The sequence below is a fragment of the Daldinia caldariorum genome (genome assembly GCF_022478825.1).
Source record: "Daldinia caldariorum strain CBS 122874 unplaced genomic scaffold F4812scaffold_3, whole genome shotgun sequence".
Lineage (NCBI taxonomy): Eukaryota > Fungi > Ascomycota > Sordariomycetes > Xylariales > Hypoxylaceae > Daldinia > Daldinia caldariorum.
Genome location: NW_025953039.1, coordinates 1,786,697 through 1,806,431, shown reverse-complemented (window position 1 = coordinate 1,806,431; position 19,735 = coordinate 1,786,697). Strand labels below are relative to the sequence as shown.

The window sequence follows — 19,735 nt, the reverse complement described above, 5'->3', positions numbered from 1 at the left end:
TATGGCATTTAGCGAGTTTTATTGGTGTAAATTCATTACCTACCTCCTACCTAAGTACCTAGGTAAGTAGCTGTCTTATAGGGGTTTCAGGTCTCTTTTATTTATTTTCGTGGACTACATCGATTGCCCTACACGATAGTACCAAGATGTATGGAAATACCAAAATGGAATCTATCTATCATTTTCACGTCTAGCCTATAATACTTAGCTCTATGGCGTAGAACAGCGATGGAAGTATACAAATAGTAGTAATAAATACCCAAACTATGTTCCTATCATGCACAAAAGCTGCCAGTAAGACAAACCCCTTTATTCTGTATGTCCACGACTAGAGACTAGAAAGGATCGAGACGACGGTGAGAGAATACGGAAGACCTACTTTCACATATTTTCTCTTCCCTATCGAGCGTTACGTATAACTGTCATAGTATTATACGAACCCGATATCATCGGAAAATGCACGGCATACGTCCTGCAGATCCAGCAAGTTATAGTTCGTAGTTATGTCAGAGATGAACCATTTTATATCCAGGCATAAACTACCTGTTATCCGGCACCTATGCATTCATCACTTCGAACAAAAAAACAAGGTATCTTTCCATCGAGGCCAAGCGAGCAAGGAGCGTGTATTCAATGTGCTCAAGGCATTAATCCGTCATACCTATCATACTCAATCCAACCGAACACAAAGAAATGCCTTTCATCCTCGGCTCTAAGACCATCTACCTTCTCCTCCTCTTCTAAGAGCCGTTTCAACTCTCCTTCTGTTTTTTGGTCTTCTCCGTACGTACATGGTGGGCGTGACTCGTCAAATATGGAAAAGGGGGGTATTAGAAACGTATCATACAGGAAAAGCGAAGAAAAAAAACCTCGACATGCCAAATGAAAGAGTAAAGATGAAACAAAGAGCCTCGCACATCCGGTTTTATCTGGTAGTTGAATAATAATTAGATATCTCCATTCCTCATACCTCATTTAAGCTTAAACCTGGAGTAGCCTTGTTGATAAATATCGTCCTATATGACACCATATACTCCTACGCCGTCGTATAGCAGAAGCTATAATGGAACCGGATTGGTTTTTATGAGTTTCTTTTTTTCTTTTCTTTTTTTTTCGGTGAGTATTTATCCTCCCCCTTGCTGTCCGCCGAAGAAAAACCCGTCAAATAGGTCGACTTGCTGCCCATCGCTAAAGTCGTGATGCATCCCCTCCCAGCCGAGTCCAAAACCCATGTCCATTTGCAGATCCGTATTGACCACGCCGTCTGCATTGGGCTGGTCCTGGATACCCTGCAAGAAGTCCATACCCTGCAAGTCCGAATAGTTTATCGTGCCGCTGGGCGTGAAGGCTGCGGTTGGTGATCTGAAATTGAAATTCGAGTTCCCTGTGCTCTGCGTATATTGTTGTCCTGGGTTAGATTGCGGCGTCAAGCTGTTGACAGATACCGGAGAACTTGTATGCGCGCCGGGGGAAGGTAGAAGAACGGGATCGATGGCTGAATTGTCAGGAAGCGAGGCTCCATCAGACAAGCTAGCCGTACTAAGGGTAGATTGTGGCATGGAACGCATCATCGAATACCCATCCTGTTCTGCCTTGATGTTAGGCATAGGGAGGCGGAACCCGCTAGCTTGAGACGCCGCTTGAATGGAACTCATCTGCGAGGTATCGTGTGAGCTATAGCTTTCCTGCCCAGGCGTGTTATAGGATGAAGTGGTCCGGGATCCTGTATGATCTAACGAGCCGCGATGATGGGCTTTTTGTCGGTTAGCCGTCGCGTCTCTGGCGTTGATGTAGTCGCTTCTTTCATTACCATTTCTTGCAGGGCGCTTGCTCCGATGCAGCACTTGTCCGAACCCACCGGTGGAATTTGCCATTTTGATAGTCGCTTTTGCAGTTCGGTCGAATGCATCCCTACAAGCTTCCGCTGGTGGACATTTTTCGATAAGGTCGGTAAAAACAGAGGTAGCTGCTAGAATTGTGAAATCAACCTCATCCATCGTCTATATTCGTGTTAGCCGGACCCATTTGATTCCTTAGGTAGTACACTTACTAGTCGACTTCGGACAACATGTGAATGCCAAATTGCATATAGATAAGAAATTCCTGCCATGAAAAGGTGGTGGGTGGCTAGATATGTATAGTTGACGAGCCCCATAAGATGAAGCTGTCTGTATAAACGAAGAATCTTCTGACCTGCCTCGGCAACTTTGACATATACTCTCTCTTCATCTTCTCGCGATTCTGCGGCGTAAACGGAGGGGCTGTTGACCTCTTTTGAGGTATTATATTCGCCTTCGAACATGGACGGCACACTCAGGCTCTGTCGATATAGCATGATAATAGTTTGCCAATAGTTTAGTTCCAGGAATTCGGGATGAAATGCGACACCCGAGTCCTGCTTTGTCGGCGCAGAATTCTTCCAATCATATAGTCGTTGGTCGATATTCCTCCGCCAGTTCCTAAACGAGTCGAATCTGTGTAAGAAAGGCGATGGAAGCTGGGTGTGCATATACTCGTTTCTCGTATTTTGACCATTGAACCTCGCCATCTGTGTTTGCTGGTATTGTAATACTTGCAGAATCTCGGACTGGAGCAGTCGGAGGCGAAAGTAATGCTTTGCAACAATTTTATACGTGGGCTCTCCCTCAGCCGGGCGTCCCCTAAACCCTTCCGAAGTGATATATCGATCATCTAGCAGGGAAGGGAACTCTGTCGTAATCACTTGGTCCGATACGCCAAACGGTCGTCCAACGCATGTGCTAACAAGTCTGTCGAGTGAATATGTGCACCACCACAGCCGTCGTCTGAGGTCGCGGGTGTACTCGCGTCTTCCCCTCTCACGTACATAGGCTTCTCGTGTTTTCTCGTTCCCTTCGTCGCCTTTCATTTTTGAACCGAGGTCAAATTCGACATCTTTTCCATCTTCATAATGAAGACCTAAATCGACTGCTAATCTCACCGCGACACCAACGATGTACCTATGGTGATTTGATGTCAATTTTTAACCTCGGGAAGGAAAAGGATGTAGAACTAGATGAGACATACCATAATCCAGGTGGGACTGGGCGAAGAAGAGCAAAATTAGCCAGCAACAAGACAGCTTGGAGCTCTTCCAATCCTCCGCCACTGTTGCTCAGACAGGCTTCTAGATGGACGACAGCGCTCGCATGATATTCTTCAGGTTGGGCCTGCCTCTTTTCTTCTCCGGACACCTTGGAGGAAGTCGTCTGAGCGTCCATAATTATGCCGCCTCCGATGGCATACACCATATTTAAGATATATAGCTCTTTCGGTCCTCGTACCCTACCTTCTTCAGCATATGCACGTTCGAAAAGTTGCATAAAATTCTCCCGGTGTAAAACAGGTATCTGGGGGTTCGCATGTTGAAAATACAAATCGACCATTTTGATAGCGAGGTCCCTGGGGGGGAATTCAGCTGGCCTGATGGTTGGCCGAGTGTGAAGGCCGAAAAAGGAGTCACGCATGGACGTGCCCGAAGCCGCGGCTCCGTTTCCTGCAATTGGTCGATATGGCCGCACTCCGGTCTTGTCGGAACTAGATTTTTGGTCTCCCACGGATGACTGTACAGCGGCAAATACAACGCGCGCAAACGATATTCCTGTAGCAGATCCCAGGTGTCTCTGACCACTGCTCCCGCCATGCTTCACCATCTTAACCGGCTTCTCCATCTCATCATTATCCTTACGAGGTTTCGCGCTGCTCGAGGCTTCCGTGGTTCCGGGTACGGCTGAAGGTGTGCCGTCGGTGGGCGATCTCCCAAGGCCGCCATCTGTTCCAGGTCGCGAACAATATTCAAGATTGTCAGCGGGTGGGAATTGAATATTATTACGACGAAGCAGGGCTTCTAACTGGTCGACACGAGTCTCTAAATAGTAGACATAGCTAAAAAAGAAAAGAAGTATATTAGCACTGCAACCAGGCGGGTTGACAAAACTTGATACGCTTATCGGAGAACTTACCTGCGCGGAATCTCTCTTTTGGTTATAGGGTCATAGCCGACACAGGCGACCCTAGCTTTCTCGCAGCTAGCGCAGCTAGGCAGCTTCTGGTCACATCTGTTCTTGCGCAACCGGCAACGGTTACATGCGCTGACGTTGCGGAAGCTGGTGGATTGGCCAATTTTTGAGCCTTGAAGACTGCCTTCGTGCAAAGAATGTTCGGCGTTGGGTGAGATGGCAGCATTTCCGTCGAAAGGCGAGTCCTTATCCGGAGAAGAAGCACGTTGGCGTTTCGAAGGATGGGGATCGGGTGACGGCGGTGAGCGCGGTGGCATGGTTTCCGAATCCAGGTCCATCCGTAACCAAGTGACGCTATCCGCACAGGGAAACTCGGAGGTGCTCTACGTTGGATTGCGCCAACTAGGGGTCTCGGAGGGTGGGTGTAATTGAATTCTCAGCTGGAATTGGGCTGGGGGGGAGGGGGGTGGGCTATTCGTAAGAATTCGATATCCCCCGCTCCATCTCCAAGCCTCAAATCTCAATGCGTGAAATAGGTAAAACCGTAAGCAAATGAAAATCAAAAGCTTCCAACTATACGGAATAATAATAGACGGAGAAATATGACGACAATAATGGAGTAGAAGCCGGGATTAGCCGTGCGGGAATATGGGATTGTACAATAGTTCTATCCAAGCTATATTAATGCGCGGTTGGTGGTAAATGCAGTAACGCTTAATAAAATCGCAAGGCTCCAAAAAGGCTGAATGAAAGATGAGAAAGTTCAAAAGTCGATACTTTTTTTTCCCTTGGGCGGGATTCGGGGGTTGCGAGGGAAGGCGGAGCTTCCACTCCTGCTGCTTCCTGCTGTAAAATGCTGTAAAATGCAGTTCTGCAACCGTGGGCTACGCGGGCTTGTTTGGTAAGCCGTAACCGCCGATCTTACTACTCTTGCTAAGGCTTGTTGCTGCAACTGTACGGCAACAACCACGACGTCACAAGCTAGGTTTGCAGCTGCCAGGCGATGATTGCGCAAAGGGCTTTTTGAGCAAATTGGGGCTTGGATTTTGGGGGGGGTTGTTATCTTGAGCTTAGGAGGTACCTCTATCTGGTATCTTCCAAGAAATTTTGGGGAGTGGGAATCCTTAGCTTTTTTTTTTTTTTTCCTCTCTCGCATCTCGCAGGGAAGTTCCTTGCTAACAAAGACCTACTACCCTGTACCGGTTAGTTAAAATTCAACTGATACACAGGTACCATACCTAGCTGCATACCAGGTAGGTACCTAATAGAAAACGAGCCTATGATGTATGTACGCTATCAAGACTGTTGGAAACAAGACCCGATTTTTTTAAACTCTAGATGATACGTACCTTGGAGAGCTTAGCTTCGACTGCTCAGAGGTTGTTCCGCTTGCTTGCCTTAGGGGATTTTCAGATAAAACACCCCCACCATTGCCACTACCACCAGGAACTGTACCTAACGTAGTGCGTAGTTGTACGCAACTCCGACCAATCAATCGCTAGATGATTCTTTACATAGTAGGTGACTAGCCTATTAAATAGGTAGTACATATCTCATAGGTATGCACCTAAACTATGCACCTAACAATGCACGTTGGTTAGCTGCTATTTGAGAAAAGCCGATGCACCTAACCTACCTTAGGTAGCTGTATCAATAGCAACCAAATGCTCGAGACGGTCGGACTAAGACGATGGAAACTTGGATCCCGTGTATATCTGCCGCATCCAAAGCCTTTCGTTGGAATAGTCAACGTAGGTAGTTTGCAAAGCATGTCTATACTTTACCACTTATACCACTTATACATACCACTTATACCGGTTAGCTATACCGGTTTTTTCTTAAGAAGATGCAACTACCGTTTTCGTATCATGTTCCACAACATGAACTCTCAAGACCTCGAACTGGTGGAGGTAACACTATGGAACGACTATCAGCCCATTGACCGATATATCCGCTTGAGCCTATGTCACTAGCAACTATATTTGTCGTCAGCTTGGTTCGTTGTAACGGACTTGCAGCGTCGAGAACTGACCTATACAGGCATAGAGGGGCATAGAGAGACAAGGAAACAACTAACAGGTTCTGGCTTTGAAGATACGAGAAGAAGGTATGGCCGGTATAGCACGTAGTCTATAGAGGTAGGTTAACATACACTGCGCCTACCTGAGATAGGTTTGGACACTTTGTAATAGAAATAGACTATATGGGAATCGGTTGATATTATTTGTTCAAATTTATATTAATTATATATTTAACTAACACCCTATACCTCTATCATCTACTCCCATAACAACGTCAGCATAAATAAATACATATATATCTATACGCATAACCCTAAGAAGCCCTACAACACCTAGTGATATCAAGATAATAATATCCGCGAACGAGCCATGCTTGCCGTTGGCAGCACAGCACTTCCCGGGGCGGACAGCTCCAGCTTCCTTCTTCCGCCACTACCACCACAACAACAACCCCCTCGGAACCGGAACCAATCGTGCGGGCACACCACGCGCAAGAAGCGGCGGGAGCGACGAGCCCTGTCTAGCGACCAGAAGCGGTACCTCGTCGAGTCCTAGGCGGACATCGTGGATAACGTGCCGGCCAAGGACGCCACGACCGAGAACGTCCAGACCTGGCTGGTCATGATGCTCCATCGCCGGTCGCACCCGGACCCGGGCCGCATCCTCGACAAGCTCAGGTGGACGGGCCGCGACCTCCACCGCGCTACCTACCTCGCCACGAGATATCGCCTGCGGGCCGAGTCGGACGGTTGGCTTATCGCTTACGACATCGCGGATGCTGTGAAGGTGGGTTATCCCCCCATTTCCCACCCCAATAAACGGGCTAGATTGACTTTAGAATCTTCATCCGCCGTATGATGTGAGAAGCCGAAGCTGATTTTAGAGGTGCTTAGCAAGCACGCCGAAAAGCAAGTTTACAGCGGAAAGGTCTGCAACCCAGAAGGCTACGTTAGAGCAGAGCGAACCTGTAATTGCTTAACATATATATAAAGGGGGGGGAGGGTGGTAAATCCGGGTGGGTTATTGACTCAGACTTCATTCGAGTTCCAAACTAAACTAACTCCCTGGAATGGAGTTGGAACTCTCCTTCCTTAGTCAATGTTCAAAATTCATATGCTTTTCTCTCGTGAAGTTGTAACTTCGTTCCTGTAGGTGACTCCTATAAGCTCGCTGCGACTAGGTATCAAATTCAGGTATATATATGTCGTACTATACGGAGATTGCTAATAAGAAGGCTTCACTAATAACTGGTGGAATTGTCATGGTACGTATCTTAGGTATACTGACTGTATCATCCTCAACCTTATCCAGGTACTGATATTGTGGAACTGTAATAGGAATAGTGACTGGACTGGTTACAATGTTGAGTTCTACCTAGTTTTAGAGGGGGGGAGGCTTGTTTATCAGTTTCATAGAACTAGTTGATAGACCGTAGCTATCTCTAGCATAGGTTTATTAGGAGACTTATGTAAAGGTCGAGCGTTGAATTGTGGTCCACCTATAATGCCCCGTTCAGATAAACGACGGAGTGGACATAGTGACGAGTACGATCTTGTAGGTGGGAAAAAATGTGACGTAAGTAGATAATGATAATATTCTTGATTAAAATAAATGACCGGTTTCGTCTATCAGACGTATCCTTCCCAAGCCCCTTTCCACCACATGCGCCCAGACAAGTTTGTTGCGTAAATCCCAAAGAATAAAACTCGACTGTAAGATGCCCCGAATGATTCGCTCGAGAATACATGTCGAAAAAAACCTCGTACTTAAAAAACAACGCCGTGAACCCTGGCCAAAAGAATGATGCAGATAAGGTATAATAAAAATGACTCCACAGTACCGAAAATTCCATAAGCCCCCCTTTCCCATGCCTAGATTGACGCTCTTTCCCTAGTACACAATTCTCCCTTCGTATATGGTAAACCCCCTTTGCCCGCTGTGATTCCCGAAATCCTGATTTTTGGTCATTGTACAGAGGTATCGTAGTGGTTCCCGATGTAAGGAACATGCTCTAGTTGCCCAACCCAGTCTATGTAGTAAGTATAATAACTTTTTCCCCAACCAGAGACGTAAACGACGAGGGTGATACGATTCGATATGAGCCGTAACAATCCAACGCCGAGGAAAGGAACAAGTCATTAAACGTCGTAACCCGAATAATCCAAGCTCCCTGTTATGCTTGAAAACCCGCCAAGAATGAAAACATGGCCCCAAAATGGGCCGCAAATGAACTCCAATTCACTCTATGATGCCGATTCGGGCGAAGCCTCTCGATTGGCAGCATTATTTGTTTCCTGGTTATTAGTTGGATCGGCATTACCGCCTGTATGGCTCTGCGGCTCCTGAATCTGAAGTCCAACAATCGCGCCTCCAATGGCCACCAAGGCACTACACCACCATGCCAGACCTGAATAACCAGACTTCAGGCCAACAGCGTAGAGAATACCGGAAATGGTTGGGCCGAATGCACGACACAAACTTGCAGTCGAGGCTGCTACGCCGTTGATAGTGCCGAGGGCCAGGGGGCTTGGCGATGAATTTGCTGTTAAAATAGCGTTGCTAGGGTATGCCATGCTGGCGAATGTGCACTTCCAGACCAATACCATTCCAACGCCGATCATACGATACTTCTCGGGTAAAAGGACCAGATATGGCGTAATTAGATAAAGCGAAAAATAGGCGATAACCAAGAATCTGAATAGCCGACGTGCGCCGAAATGCTTTAGGACGGGAGGGATAATAAACATGTTAACAAGCAGCTGATACGCGCCTTGGGCACTCAAGATGATCCCGACTGTCTTGCTGTCAAGACCGAAACCGTCGACAAATTTGAAAGGTAGCGAAGGTGGCGCTGGATGATCTGGTGGCGAGGTGCTTAGAAACACTGGGAACAGTTGATCAAAAGTCATAGTATGGCTTCATAGCACGTTAGTTAGCAAGTGTCCCCCCGGCTCTATATAAGGGGGCACTTACAAGGCGAGAATACCGAAAGAGATAATGTTTAGGATCACCGGACGTGTGAATATCCTAGAGACACCTAGGTTCGAATTTCCATGTCCGCTTTCGAGGTCGAGTGAATCCCATGATATCGAAGGGACGGATGCTGATCTGATGCGTGGCGAGTTTTCAGGGGAGTTCTCGTTGGTCTGATATCCAGGTAATTGTTCGTCGTGATCGAGAAGCGGTTGTGTTTCCATCTCTGCCAGATTAGACTTCTCATCCCGCGGCTCGGTGCATTTTCCAAAAATCGGTAATTTCGATAAAATCCAATCTCCAAGTTCCAGACCTCGATCCCGCTTCAATTTCTTCTCGGCGTGAGTCTCCTCAAGGAATAGGAGGCCGTTGATAACACCAATCACCACGATGAAGGCGCTGAAAAGATTAGGAAGTAGATATGGGTACTTGTCCCAGATACTGCCGGCTTTGAAAAGGCCTGGGTAGCTGATACACGGCCGAGCGAGTGCGCCACCAATCATGGGACCGACGATCGACCTGTGAAAGAGTTAGATAACCCCAGAAAGCAGAAACACTCTCCTTTGGGTATTGTAACTGACCCTAAACACCATACAACGGGCATTATAGTGTAGGCTCGGGCTATTAAAATGATTAGTTGTTTGTTCAAGGACACCTTGCTGCGGTGGCCAACTTACGCTGATGCTCCTTAGAAGTTACCAGCTCGGCTACAGTTGTCTGAAGCACACCCATATTCCTATTTCTGCGTCAGTACACATCGAAATCGGATAGGTTGATATATCGCCATACCCGTTTAAGAGCCCTCCAACCGCTCTAGCGATGAGCGCAACCGTTAAGTTACGAGCAAAGCCGAAGATCAAAACACTCAGAGCTGTACCGATGAGACCCGTGAGCAATACAGGCTTTCTTCCGATCTTATCACTCAGCCGTCCCCACAAGAGTCCCGTCGAGAACTCAGCAAATGTGAATGCTGACGTGACCATGCCGGCGTAAAATGAAATTCTGCTCTTATCCTCGGTAATGTTGAAATCCTCGATCATGAAGTAGATATATGGGAAAATACCCATAAATGCGATTGGCTCGCATATTCGACAGATTGCTAGTTGACATTATCAGCTCAAGGCCCACAATACGGATTCTTGCCAAATCATACCTAGGACTAGCATCTGCCGCTTCGGAAATGGTGGTATTGCACCACTACGAGTATTAGAAGGACGGGTGTCCTTTACACACGAATTATTCCTCATGGTGTTTGTGTTTTGCGGCGGTGCGGTGCGCTACATGAAAGACGAGAGAGACAGAAAAGTCGTAACGATACTGGATGACTACGCCCCTCGAGCCTTGAGATAGGAGTGTATGGATTAGGCAATCTTCGGCCGGGGAGGGGAAAATAAAATTTAGAGCCTTTATATAGATCAATCAAGGAAGTCTAAAGTCAGTGAGACAAGTGGGAGTGACTTGTCGACCCGGCACGGTTGCGTTGTTAAAGTTTGGAGAAAGCTTAAGGTTTGGTGAAGGTTGCGTGTATATATTCAAGCCACGCAACGACGGGAGAGGTGAATGATCAGCTTGGCACCTTGATGAGAAGAAGAAAGCCTGTAGAAGTAGGCTAGAAACAAGCCAACGAACGGATGTAGCCATGGCGGGCGACGGATATTAAGTTATTTAATATTGGAACCAGCGGTGACAGATGTTAGGCGAAAAGCAAAGTGCGAGTGCAAGTGCAAGTGCAAGTGCAATAGATGATCCTTCCAGCAGTGCCAGGTGTAACGCGGCGATGGTCTCACAAGGTATGGAGTCCCAACTTCGTGGAAACATCTTCTGTCATGGAAGCCAGAAGTGGACTTGCGGTGGATCCCTCATCCTCATCCCATGCCATGCTCGAGGCGGTGGTTACGGGGTGTAGCGATGACATGGACCTGCAAAAGAGAAAAGTCGGGACTTGGCCCTCTCTGCTTGAGGAGCCTTACAGGTTTGCATAAGGAGATGCAGCCTGACTCGAATGACCACGCGGGTCACGGATAACCTGTGCTTGACCGGGATGATGGAAGCACATTAGCACATCGAGGGTTGATGGGAAGTACCTGGTACATCACGGATCCCTACATAGGTACCAGGTAAAAGCCTGCTACCCTGCTCCCCTCCGTACCTAGGTAGTACCCTCTGGCATTGGATGGCTTCTGACAGGGCAAGGGGGTAAGGTTGCAGTAAAGCCCAGGGCTGCCGATGCCCGCCAGCTCTAGCGTAAGAAGTAGAAGAATGCTAGAAAATGTGAAAGGGCAGTAAACCTTTCCCTCTTGGGTTTAAGCTGTTCAATAATAAGCCAGCCGATGGTGAGTGAGCGTTAAGCTCATTGGCGATTTCACCACACACCAAAGCTGAATGGTGGAGTCGGCCGGGGATCTGAGCGGACGAACCTGACACGACAACTTAAGGAAGACGAGAGCAGCAGTTAAGCAGTCAAGCGGTGAAGAATTATCCACAGCACGTCCGATTGCCCTTTGAGAGAGCTATGCGATGCTTAAGAAGAGAGGGAATTAAAGAAGGATTACCGATTATGCGTGGCTGAAAGTGGGATTGGGCAAACGGAAATAGCACAACTGGGGTATTCTGAGATGAACCAAATGGCCGGTACGGGGACTTGATGAGAATCGTCAACCATGACGCAGGCTCTGCAGAGGGCTGAAGCCCAGCTCTGCCAAGCTTCGTTCTTTTTTCAAAAAAGTTGATTATTATTTTTTTCTTTTTTTTTTTCTTTTTTCCCCCCTTTCTTAAAATTTAAATAAGTATGTTACCTAATGCATGTACCATATCATAGGTACCTCACATTATATATATGTACATATACGTTACCACTACCTAACCTTGAACCTAACCAAAACCTAACTTACATGTAAACTAACGTACCTACATATTAATATATATGTTGAGGTACATGCATTATACATACGAAGAGGTACCTAGGAGGTAATATACATAGTAACCTAGGTACCGCGTATCCCCATATCCGAGAATAACCCGTTGCACCCGTTGCACCCGTTGCAGGGTTTAACATATATAGTTGAGAGATTAGATTTATCAACTAGTTATTTCTACTATGTTAGTTATTATTATTACTATCATGATTTTATTATTATTATTTTTTCCTTTTCGTGTGGATATGTAGCGTGCGGACGCAACAAAGCTGCACCCACGAAGTCGGAATATGACCCGTCCTCATCTTATGCGCATGCCGTGTTACTCCCGGTTGTCTGCGGAATTGCCGCGCTTGGTATGTTTCGTCGGTGCTGCTGCCCGTTTCGAAACTTTCCTTCGCTGAACAATGAACGAGCAATTAGGCGCTGGTTTTTTCACACCGGGCCATCATCATCATCTTATACTTGCATCATACAACCTGTAGTCCATGTATCGTACCTGGCCCCGGCCCTGGCTTGGTCTGGCACCGTCATCTCGACAGCGGAGAATCTCCTGAGTTTGCTGAGTGAGTCGACCCAGTTCGTTTTCAACCTCTCTCCACTACTCGTAGCTCGTAAAGACAAAGCCGTCTCATCCGCGCCGAAAGTCCTCGTGATACGGCCAGTCTTTTCTTTTTTCTCTTTCAGCTGATCGATGAAACGGATAATCAAGATTGCTTTATAGTAACAATGTCGTTATTTGACAACAGAAACAGCTATTAGGCGTTGAATGCAACATAAATTTCTCCGCAGTACGTGACGCAAGTACGTTCCAGTTAATCAGCATTTTTTTTTGTTTAAAATTCAATATTGACGATCGTTTACCACGACATCCCCCTAACTCGGTACCGGAACGTTGACGATCAAATTGACGTACAGAAATCGGCTGCTTCTTCACCTTCGGTGATAGCTTGGGCCTTAGCCTTTAGCTTTGGCCCTAACCCTTTTCCCTCTCCCACATCGTTGGGACTCGCATTCAGTCATAACACAGCATTTCGTGACGACCTAAAATTGACGCCGAATAATTAACATGTATGATTTCATGGAAGCTCCATGCAACGTAGCGGTGGGATTGCTGTTTGGTCAGCTGAGCGCATCGTACACGTAGCTTGACGATCAGAAAAGCGTTTGTGAATACAACTTCGTACGTACCTTACAATCTCACGGTCAAGACCCCACAGCTTTTTCTTCTCCCCGAGCTGGCCAAGTTTTCTGCTTTTTCGCTTTGGCGCTAGAGCAGGCTATGGAACAAATCCGTAACGTTCTAGAAAAGTTGATGGCAGGCTGGTCCCTGTCGGACCATGTGGCAAATGAAATTTGATAATAAATGCTGAGAGGTAGGTACATAGTAGGAGGAGCTTGTTCCGAATGGATTGTGAGTGGTTGGTACCTAATGTACTAAGCGAAAAAGTTTTTATTTTCTTTTATTTTTTTCAACTACACCTTTTTTTTTTCACCCCTTTGGTCTAGACGTTTTATCTTAGGTAGGTAGACTTCCGCGGCGTGTCGGGTAAGATCCGGTGAGCCGCTACAAAACCTGCGCGGCTGCGGAGAAGCCGAGAAAGTCAGCGACTCGCCAATTCGGAATATTACCATAAGCTATTCACATCGAATAAAGCTCCAGGTTGGCTCTCGATGAGAAAAGCGAGGGTGCCGCCGTTTCCCCTTGTACCGAAATATGCACGGGGTGTACATCTTTCTCTAGGCTCTGCACAGGGATATGCATCTCTCAGAGCGCACGGCTGTCATGATCGTCCAATGTCATAATTACCATATGGGGATTTTAAGTGCAAGGGTAAACCCTGATCTACAAGCCTGACCCAACCATTTGGCGCCTCGATGTTGACTACCGGAAGCTTGCCGTTTAGGAAAACTTTCTCGCTCGCCTTAAACGCCAAGCCTTATATAGTGTGCTAGTCATTCCCTTGTTATTTTTTTCGTCCTTCCCTTCGGCCCAGCTAGCCAAGTACTTACTTCGCAGATCTGATTGTCGTTCCAGGAATTACTTTCTTCTGGAAAAGGGGGAAAATGGGACTCGCATGCAGACGTGATCATATGATTTATCCTCCGAAACGAGATCGATACTCATGAATTGTCAGGATCGTCGAGCTAGCGTGATTCTAATCGAGTTAGAGAAAGGGGAATTTAAGAAATTCCTATTCCGAATATGTCGACAAAGTAGTGCTATGCACGAGTCAGCAGACATGCGCTATCAGCCTGGTAACGGAAAGCTAGATTCAGATATTCTGCATATAGTACATGTGGAACATGCAATGTCGTGCAGGTAGAAGGTCCACGTTTGGTGAGGTACGTCAAATATCGTGCGCGACCTGCGGTACCAGTCACCTGGATGCCTACAAGATAATGGGAATTTTTCCCTTTCCCATGATAGCCGAGTTGTGGCAGGGCTGCTGCGTTGTCTCCAGTGATCGGAGGTTTTATTGGATTCTTGAGGACACGATTACGTCAATAGCTCACCGCCCCTTTTGGCCGACGTTGGACTTGAAGACGGAATTCTGCGGCGATGCCCGACCAGAAGTTTGCACGTATCAGCCAGCTAGCTAGATCAAAAGACCTAAGGTATCGTGAGACACGCTGGTCCTCTTGTGTCTACTTTTTTTTTTCTTTAACGATAACTAGTTGCATCTACCTAGCCCAGTATATTTATTAGCACCAATAAATAGGCGAAGCCGAGCTGGACACTATGTGTATCTATAAGAAGCAGAGCAAGGGAGGCCATACCTGGGTTACCTAGTCACTAGGTAATGTCCTAACGATATGGTACATTGGACATGTATCCAATAGAGATAGTATACCTATTCTTACCAAGTACACAACCTGTATACATTTGCAGCTCGGTCAGGGCAAGCCTTGCTAACTTAAACTTGCACGACGCAAAAGCTGGTGCTTCGGACTGAAAGCTCAAATTTCCTTCGGAGCTGGCAAGAATCCCGAATGGATAGTTTCTTTGTTACCCACTCCCCCCCCCTTCTTTAGCGCCTTGCAACAGCCTCGCGGGACTAACGGAAAGGGTGATACCTGCTGCTATCAAGGTGGTAATCTCAGCTGTGGAGCTAGCTACCGGTCCGTCCTGTGCCATGCCATAATAATGTTCCGCGAGTATAAATCATTACAGTAGCGTACACGATTAAAATATAGGCAGCTCGTGCAAGTCTGCAAGGTAGTCTAGTGCAAGGATCTCTCTCGGGGTTATAATTGGGAAACGAGGATTGAATCGAATAGGGAATGGCGGTCGGCGGTGAGACATTTCGGCACGGGTGACGACAGCCGGGACTTGACCCGGCTCCACAGCTCGCCTGTATATAACGCTTGTTGTATTATCGCAAAAAACACAGACGACGGCCAACAGGTAGCGGCTAGAGAAATGAGAGAAAATTATCCGCGAATGGCATTAGAGCCTCTTCCTACCGGCATCAACACGGGTGAAATGCGTGTGAGACAACCACGAACTCTAGATCTCTGGACCGATGAATGCACCGGGGAAAGACATGAATGCTAACCGGTCGACGTGAAATCGGATGATGAGCCTCTCAACTGGTGCGATACAGCTTGAAACCGGTGGAGAAACCGATTGGAGCCCAGTGCAGGAGATAAGGCGAAGGAGGGCGAAGGAGAATACCGAGGTGGTGCATTGGGAGGGTTGCTTTTATGATGTGATAACGACTCTAATAAGTCGCAGAGCCTTATCCTACTTCCCCTTACACCAACGCACCCATTTTATAACTGTTGCTGTTATATGTGATTCCAATAAAGATCGGTAATCTCCTGAAAGGAATTCCGAGTTGCCGAGCTCGTGTCAGATTCAATTCTATCAAAATATAAAAGAAGAACTTTTGAGATGTTACTAAAGGTAGGTTGAACTTTTAATTGACTTGATTAATCATAAGGTTACCTATAGGCTATAGGTACCTAATAGGGAGGTACCTACCTGTAATTGCCTGTCTGAAACTTGACGGCCGATTGATACATTACATAGTATGTACTATAGTACATGTATGTACCGCGTGCAGTTGCAGATCAATCAACAGCCACGTGGGAAAGTACCTATACTCTATATGTACAAAGTACTGCGTACACTCAAATGAAGAAGGCGCATGTAATTCGTTTGAAGACTGGGAGAGGTAGGTACACGTATTGGGGCCGGTAGGGTACCTACCTAACTTAGCTAGGTAATCAGGTGTAACCCCTCCACCCTTTCTCTATACCTCTTGCCCAGTTAGGTATCTCCCTCACTGACTATTAAGAATGCATTCTACCAAATAGCGTAACTACCTAACCTAACTTTAGGTATCAGGTAGGTAAGTATATAATATATTCATAATGAAATTATCTACGTTATCTTTCTATACGCTTATTGCTTTCAAATTTCTTTTTATTTTATTTTATTATTTACCTGTTATGATCTTGCTCAACCTTACTCGGGCGCTAAGTACTACGTTAGAACCATCACGATAAGTTCAGCCAGCCATTATAAGTCTTTTAAGGTATATGGATGCGAATCTGAAGTGTCTTTCCGCATTAATACCTTTATTAACGTCATTATTATATTAATTAACTCAAAAATAACACGGCCGCTTACATATAACCGAACTGCCGTACTAAGTCGGTTACCAGTTCACGCATTGGAAACATCCCCTAGTCCCCTACGTATCCTCAGGCTTCACAAAACGAGATTCAGATCCACGAGGCTTTAATAATACTATATGCGAGAGGCTATTATGGGATGACTCGCTACCAATTACCGTTAAGGAGGCTCCGGAGGAACTCCATCGTTAACGATAGGAAAAGGCGGCCACTCATTTTTGGGCCGCTACTGCGCCGCGATGCAGCTTGTGTTCAAAGCGCCCGCCGCAGACTTACAACGAGCTGCATTCGGCCAACCTGTTTAGGCTTTGGCTGCATGTGTTCCTCTCAGCAACATCGACTAAGCATACAAGATATCAGATCCCTCGTCAAATCCACCGTGCTTAATCCCGTTGGCCCCTCATGATACTCGCTTTTGGGACATTACTCGTTATAGACTTTCCTCAGTCGTACATGCGCCATGCTGCCCTACGCACGCTAACCCACATATGACGCTCCTCCCAGCTATCCTTCTCAATATCTGGGCTTATGCTATGAACTCCGGGCCCTCCCGCTCTTAGCTTCCGTTCTCCCATACTAAATAAGCGAATATAGGCAATACGCTCTTCAATTCAGAAAATTATCATATGCTTGAATAGGATTTTGTGGGCATCCAGCTTGACTCTAACTCGAGCATTGCGTCACCAGGGTCCTGCAGGTTACCCCAGCTTAATTACTTCCAAGCCTGGTAATACCGTCGTAAAGCCAAGAGTCAACGTTATCGTAAGACCGGGTTTATGGGAGCTACCGTTCGTGATCCTACGTCGGGGTTATCGGAGAACAGTCCAATGTTGACGATCTTTGCTTTGATCTCTCACTCAGGATGGGATATTAGGTATTGTTTCTATAGGTGTCCTTTATTTGTCTTAATGAGGCACGGGGATCCGAGTTGTTACCGTCCAGTCAGCTTACCGCATGCCTTAACATCCCAACGTCGACAACTTTTCTCGGCTTTGGTAGGATGGTCACATGCCACTCCTACCATGGTACTCAACAGGCATCGGATCGCAACCTCCCACACCATTGAGTGGCACTGCCCAGTAGCCGCAGATTCAGGTGCAACATCCTGGCTTTGATTACCTATCGTCGACGGCATACTGCTCATGTTCTCAACGTGTTTTAGAGAACTTGGAGACTAAATCCATATTGCCTATTCTTCTCCTTTTCAACTACAGGTCGATATCTGCCTGGCTGGGTGTGCCACGCAGGTAACGATGATGACGGGCGATACTCTTATCTTCGCATCACCCTACCCCTGCAAGGGTTATCTATCTACCTGCAGATGGTCAACTTATCCTAAATTCGTCATGGCTATTTGGACGAACACCTGCATCAACGAATATCTGTCTTTATATAGTACCTATGCTATGACCCGAGGGCAAAGCATTGGGCCGCAACATTTTGGACCGGGGTTCGAATCCGATCTACGTACCTCCCGCCGCGCAGATGCAGCGTTATGATACGCGAGGTTCATCCCCAGCGACAAACCTCTGTTCAAACCAAACATACCAGGTTACACGAGAATCCCGCATAACAACTGTAGTCAAGAGGCGTCACATATATTCTATATGTGCAGCGAGCTATATGTTTGTCTTGAGGCATACATGGACCATTTCGCCGTATTCCTTAATTATTCCACTTTTGGTCGAGCTGAGGTATAATCAGATAAAACTATTAACTAGGTAGGTACCCAGACTTATTGTTTTTCTTTTTTTTTTTTCTCCTATTTTCTTCCTTTCTTTTTTTCCCCCGTCTCTTCTTCTCTGCTGCTGTGTTCAAACTACATAATAACAAGCTCTTCCGGCCGAACCAATCAACTTTTAGTAAATGTACCTTCACCTGGGTGTGACATAGTGATACATGTTGCACTGAGGGACATTATAGCAAGGCCCCGGGACTTCCGGCTTTCGCGGACTCACAGCTGCGTTACACAGGCGCGCCAACACCCCTGACTTCAGTGTATTAGACAACCTTATGCTCCGAGTATAATATCGGTTTTAGGAACTCTACATTATGGGCATCATCATCAAGACGGCAAGGACTTTCAGATGGATTGAATAAAATAATCACGCAGGATAATGAACGACACTTCCACTCATCAAGTTGCCTATTTAGGTAGACTATAAGACTCGGTTAAGGCAAATGACATATCATTAGGCCTTATTCTGGTATATTGGCCGCTTACAATTAGGTATTCAGAATTCCAATCCAATAATAATATGTTCTAGGCCTAGCTCTAAGGTAACTACCTAGGTACCTAGATACAGTAAGCGGCGATGCTGAACCAGATGCGCAAAAACTATGGGATGGGCTGAGGTTAGATATCGGAAATATTGATTACTCACTAGGCGAAGGTTGCCTGAAATGCGACAGGTAATCCCTTTTCAGAGAGCCTACCTTACCGGTCTCACCGAGGTGCTGGAAACACGTTGAATTCTCGTACAATACATACCTAGTACCTAACTCCTAAGCTACATCCTATGGATCGAATAGAAGCACGAGCCGCTTCTTGAATCCGTAGGGTGTAGAGGTTGGTGCCTGGGTAAGCACCTTAACTTGGGCCTCACTAACTTGAGCTACAATACACTGACAACGGATATTGATGGTAAGCGAGACGATCACAAGGTCTCCTTATCCCGTAGCATCTTCTGATATACAAAACACGAATATTAGTCTCCACTAAACCAGCTCCTATACTTTAAGGGGAAATGAAATAAAAGATCCCTCTATCAAGAGCCTCCTCATCATAGAGATATCACCCTCGTCTAGGTAGTTACACAACGACTCATGTCTCTAGGACCCCTTGCATGCAGCTGGTAAGCCACGCGGCCTCGTAACAAAACGACTAGGGTTATATCACAGAGAGTCAGGGTAGGTTATCGAAATCAGGGTTCCACGAATGTATCCTGTCATAAATGACAGAAGCAGAGGTCGTTCCCAGCACGGCTCCAGCTTTCCACACAAGACTTCTTCCCCGCGCTGATCATAATTAAAGCCTCACAGCCAGGCAAATATCGTGGGGTTCTAAAGAGATCCTTCGAGACGGTGCATATGCATTACCCTTTTAGGCATCTAGGACAAGGGAAGTTTATCGGTCTCGAGCATTATGATCTTGAGCTAAGAGAACCAATTAGGTTTTCTGCAGCCTTGATTCGTAGCTGTCTTT

At 46.5% G+C, this 19,735-nt stretch overlaps 2 protein-coding genes across 2 annotated transcripts; both read right to left on the bottom strand.

Annotated features, from left to right (window-relative positions):
• Window positions 1–1,124: 1,124 nt before the first annotated feature.
• On the bottom strand, window positions 1,125–4,294 carry F4812DRAFT_456754 (fungal-specific transcription factor domain-containing protein; the record flags this gene model as incomplete). Its single annotated transcript, XM_047937048.1, has 4 exons — window positions 1,125–2,000; window positions 2,051–2,978; window positions 3,046–3,903; window positions 3,981–4,294. The coding sequence occupies 4 exons, from the start codon at window positions 4,292–4,294 to the stop codon at window positions 1,125–1,127; spliced, it is 2,976 nt and encodes a 991-aa protein (XP_047793055.1).
• A 3,829-nt stretch (window positions 4,295–8,123) lies between these two features.
• On the bottom strand, window positions 8,124–10,465 carry F4812DRAFT_276875 (MFS general substrate transporter). The gene is made up of 6 exons (XM_047930964.1): window positions 10,125–10,465; window positions 9,761–10,070; window positions 9,649–9,707; window positions 9,553–9,592; window positions 8,972–9,490; window positions 8,124–8,914 (listed from the first exon to the last, which is right to left on the bottom strand). The coding sequence occupies exons 1-6, from the start codon at window positions 10,216–10,218 to the stop codon at window positions 8,242–8,244; spliced, it is 1,695 nt and encodes a 564-aa protein (XP_047793054.1). The 5' UTR covers window positions 10,219–10,465; the 3' UTR covers window positions 8,124–8,241.
• Between the last annotated feature and the right edge of the window lie 9,270 nt (window positions 10,466–19,735).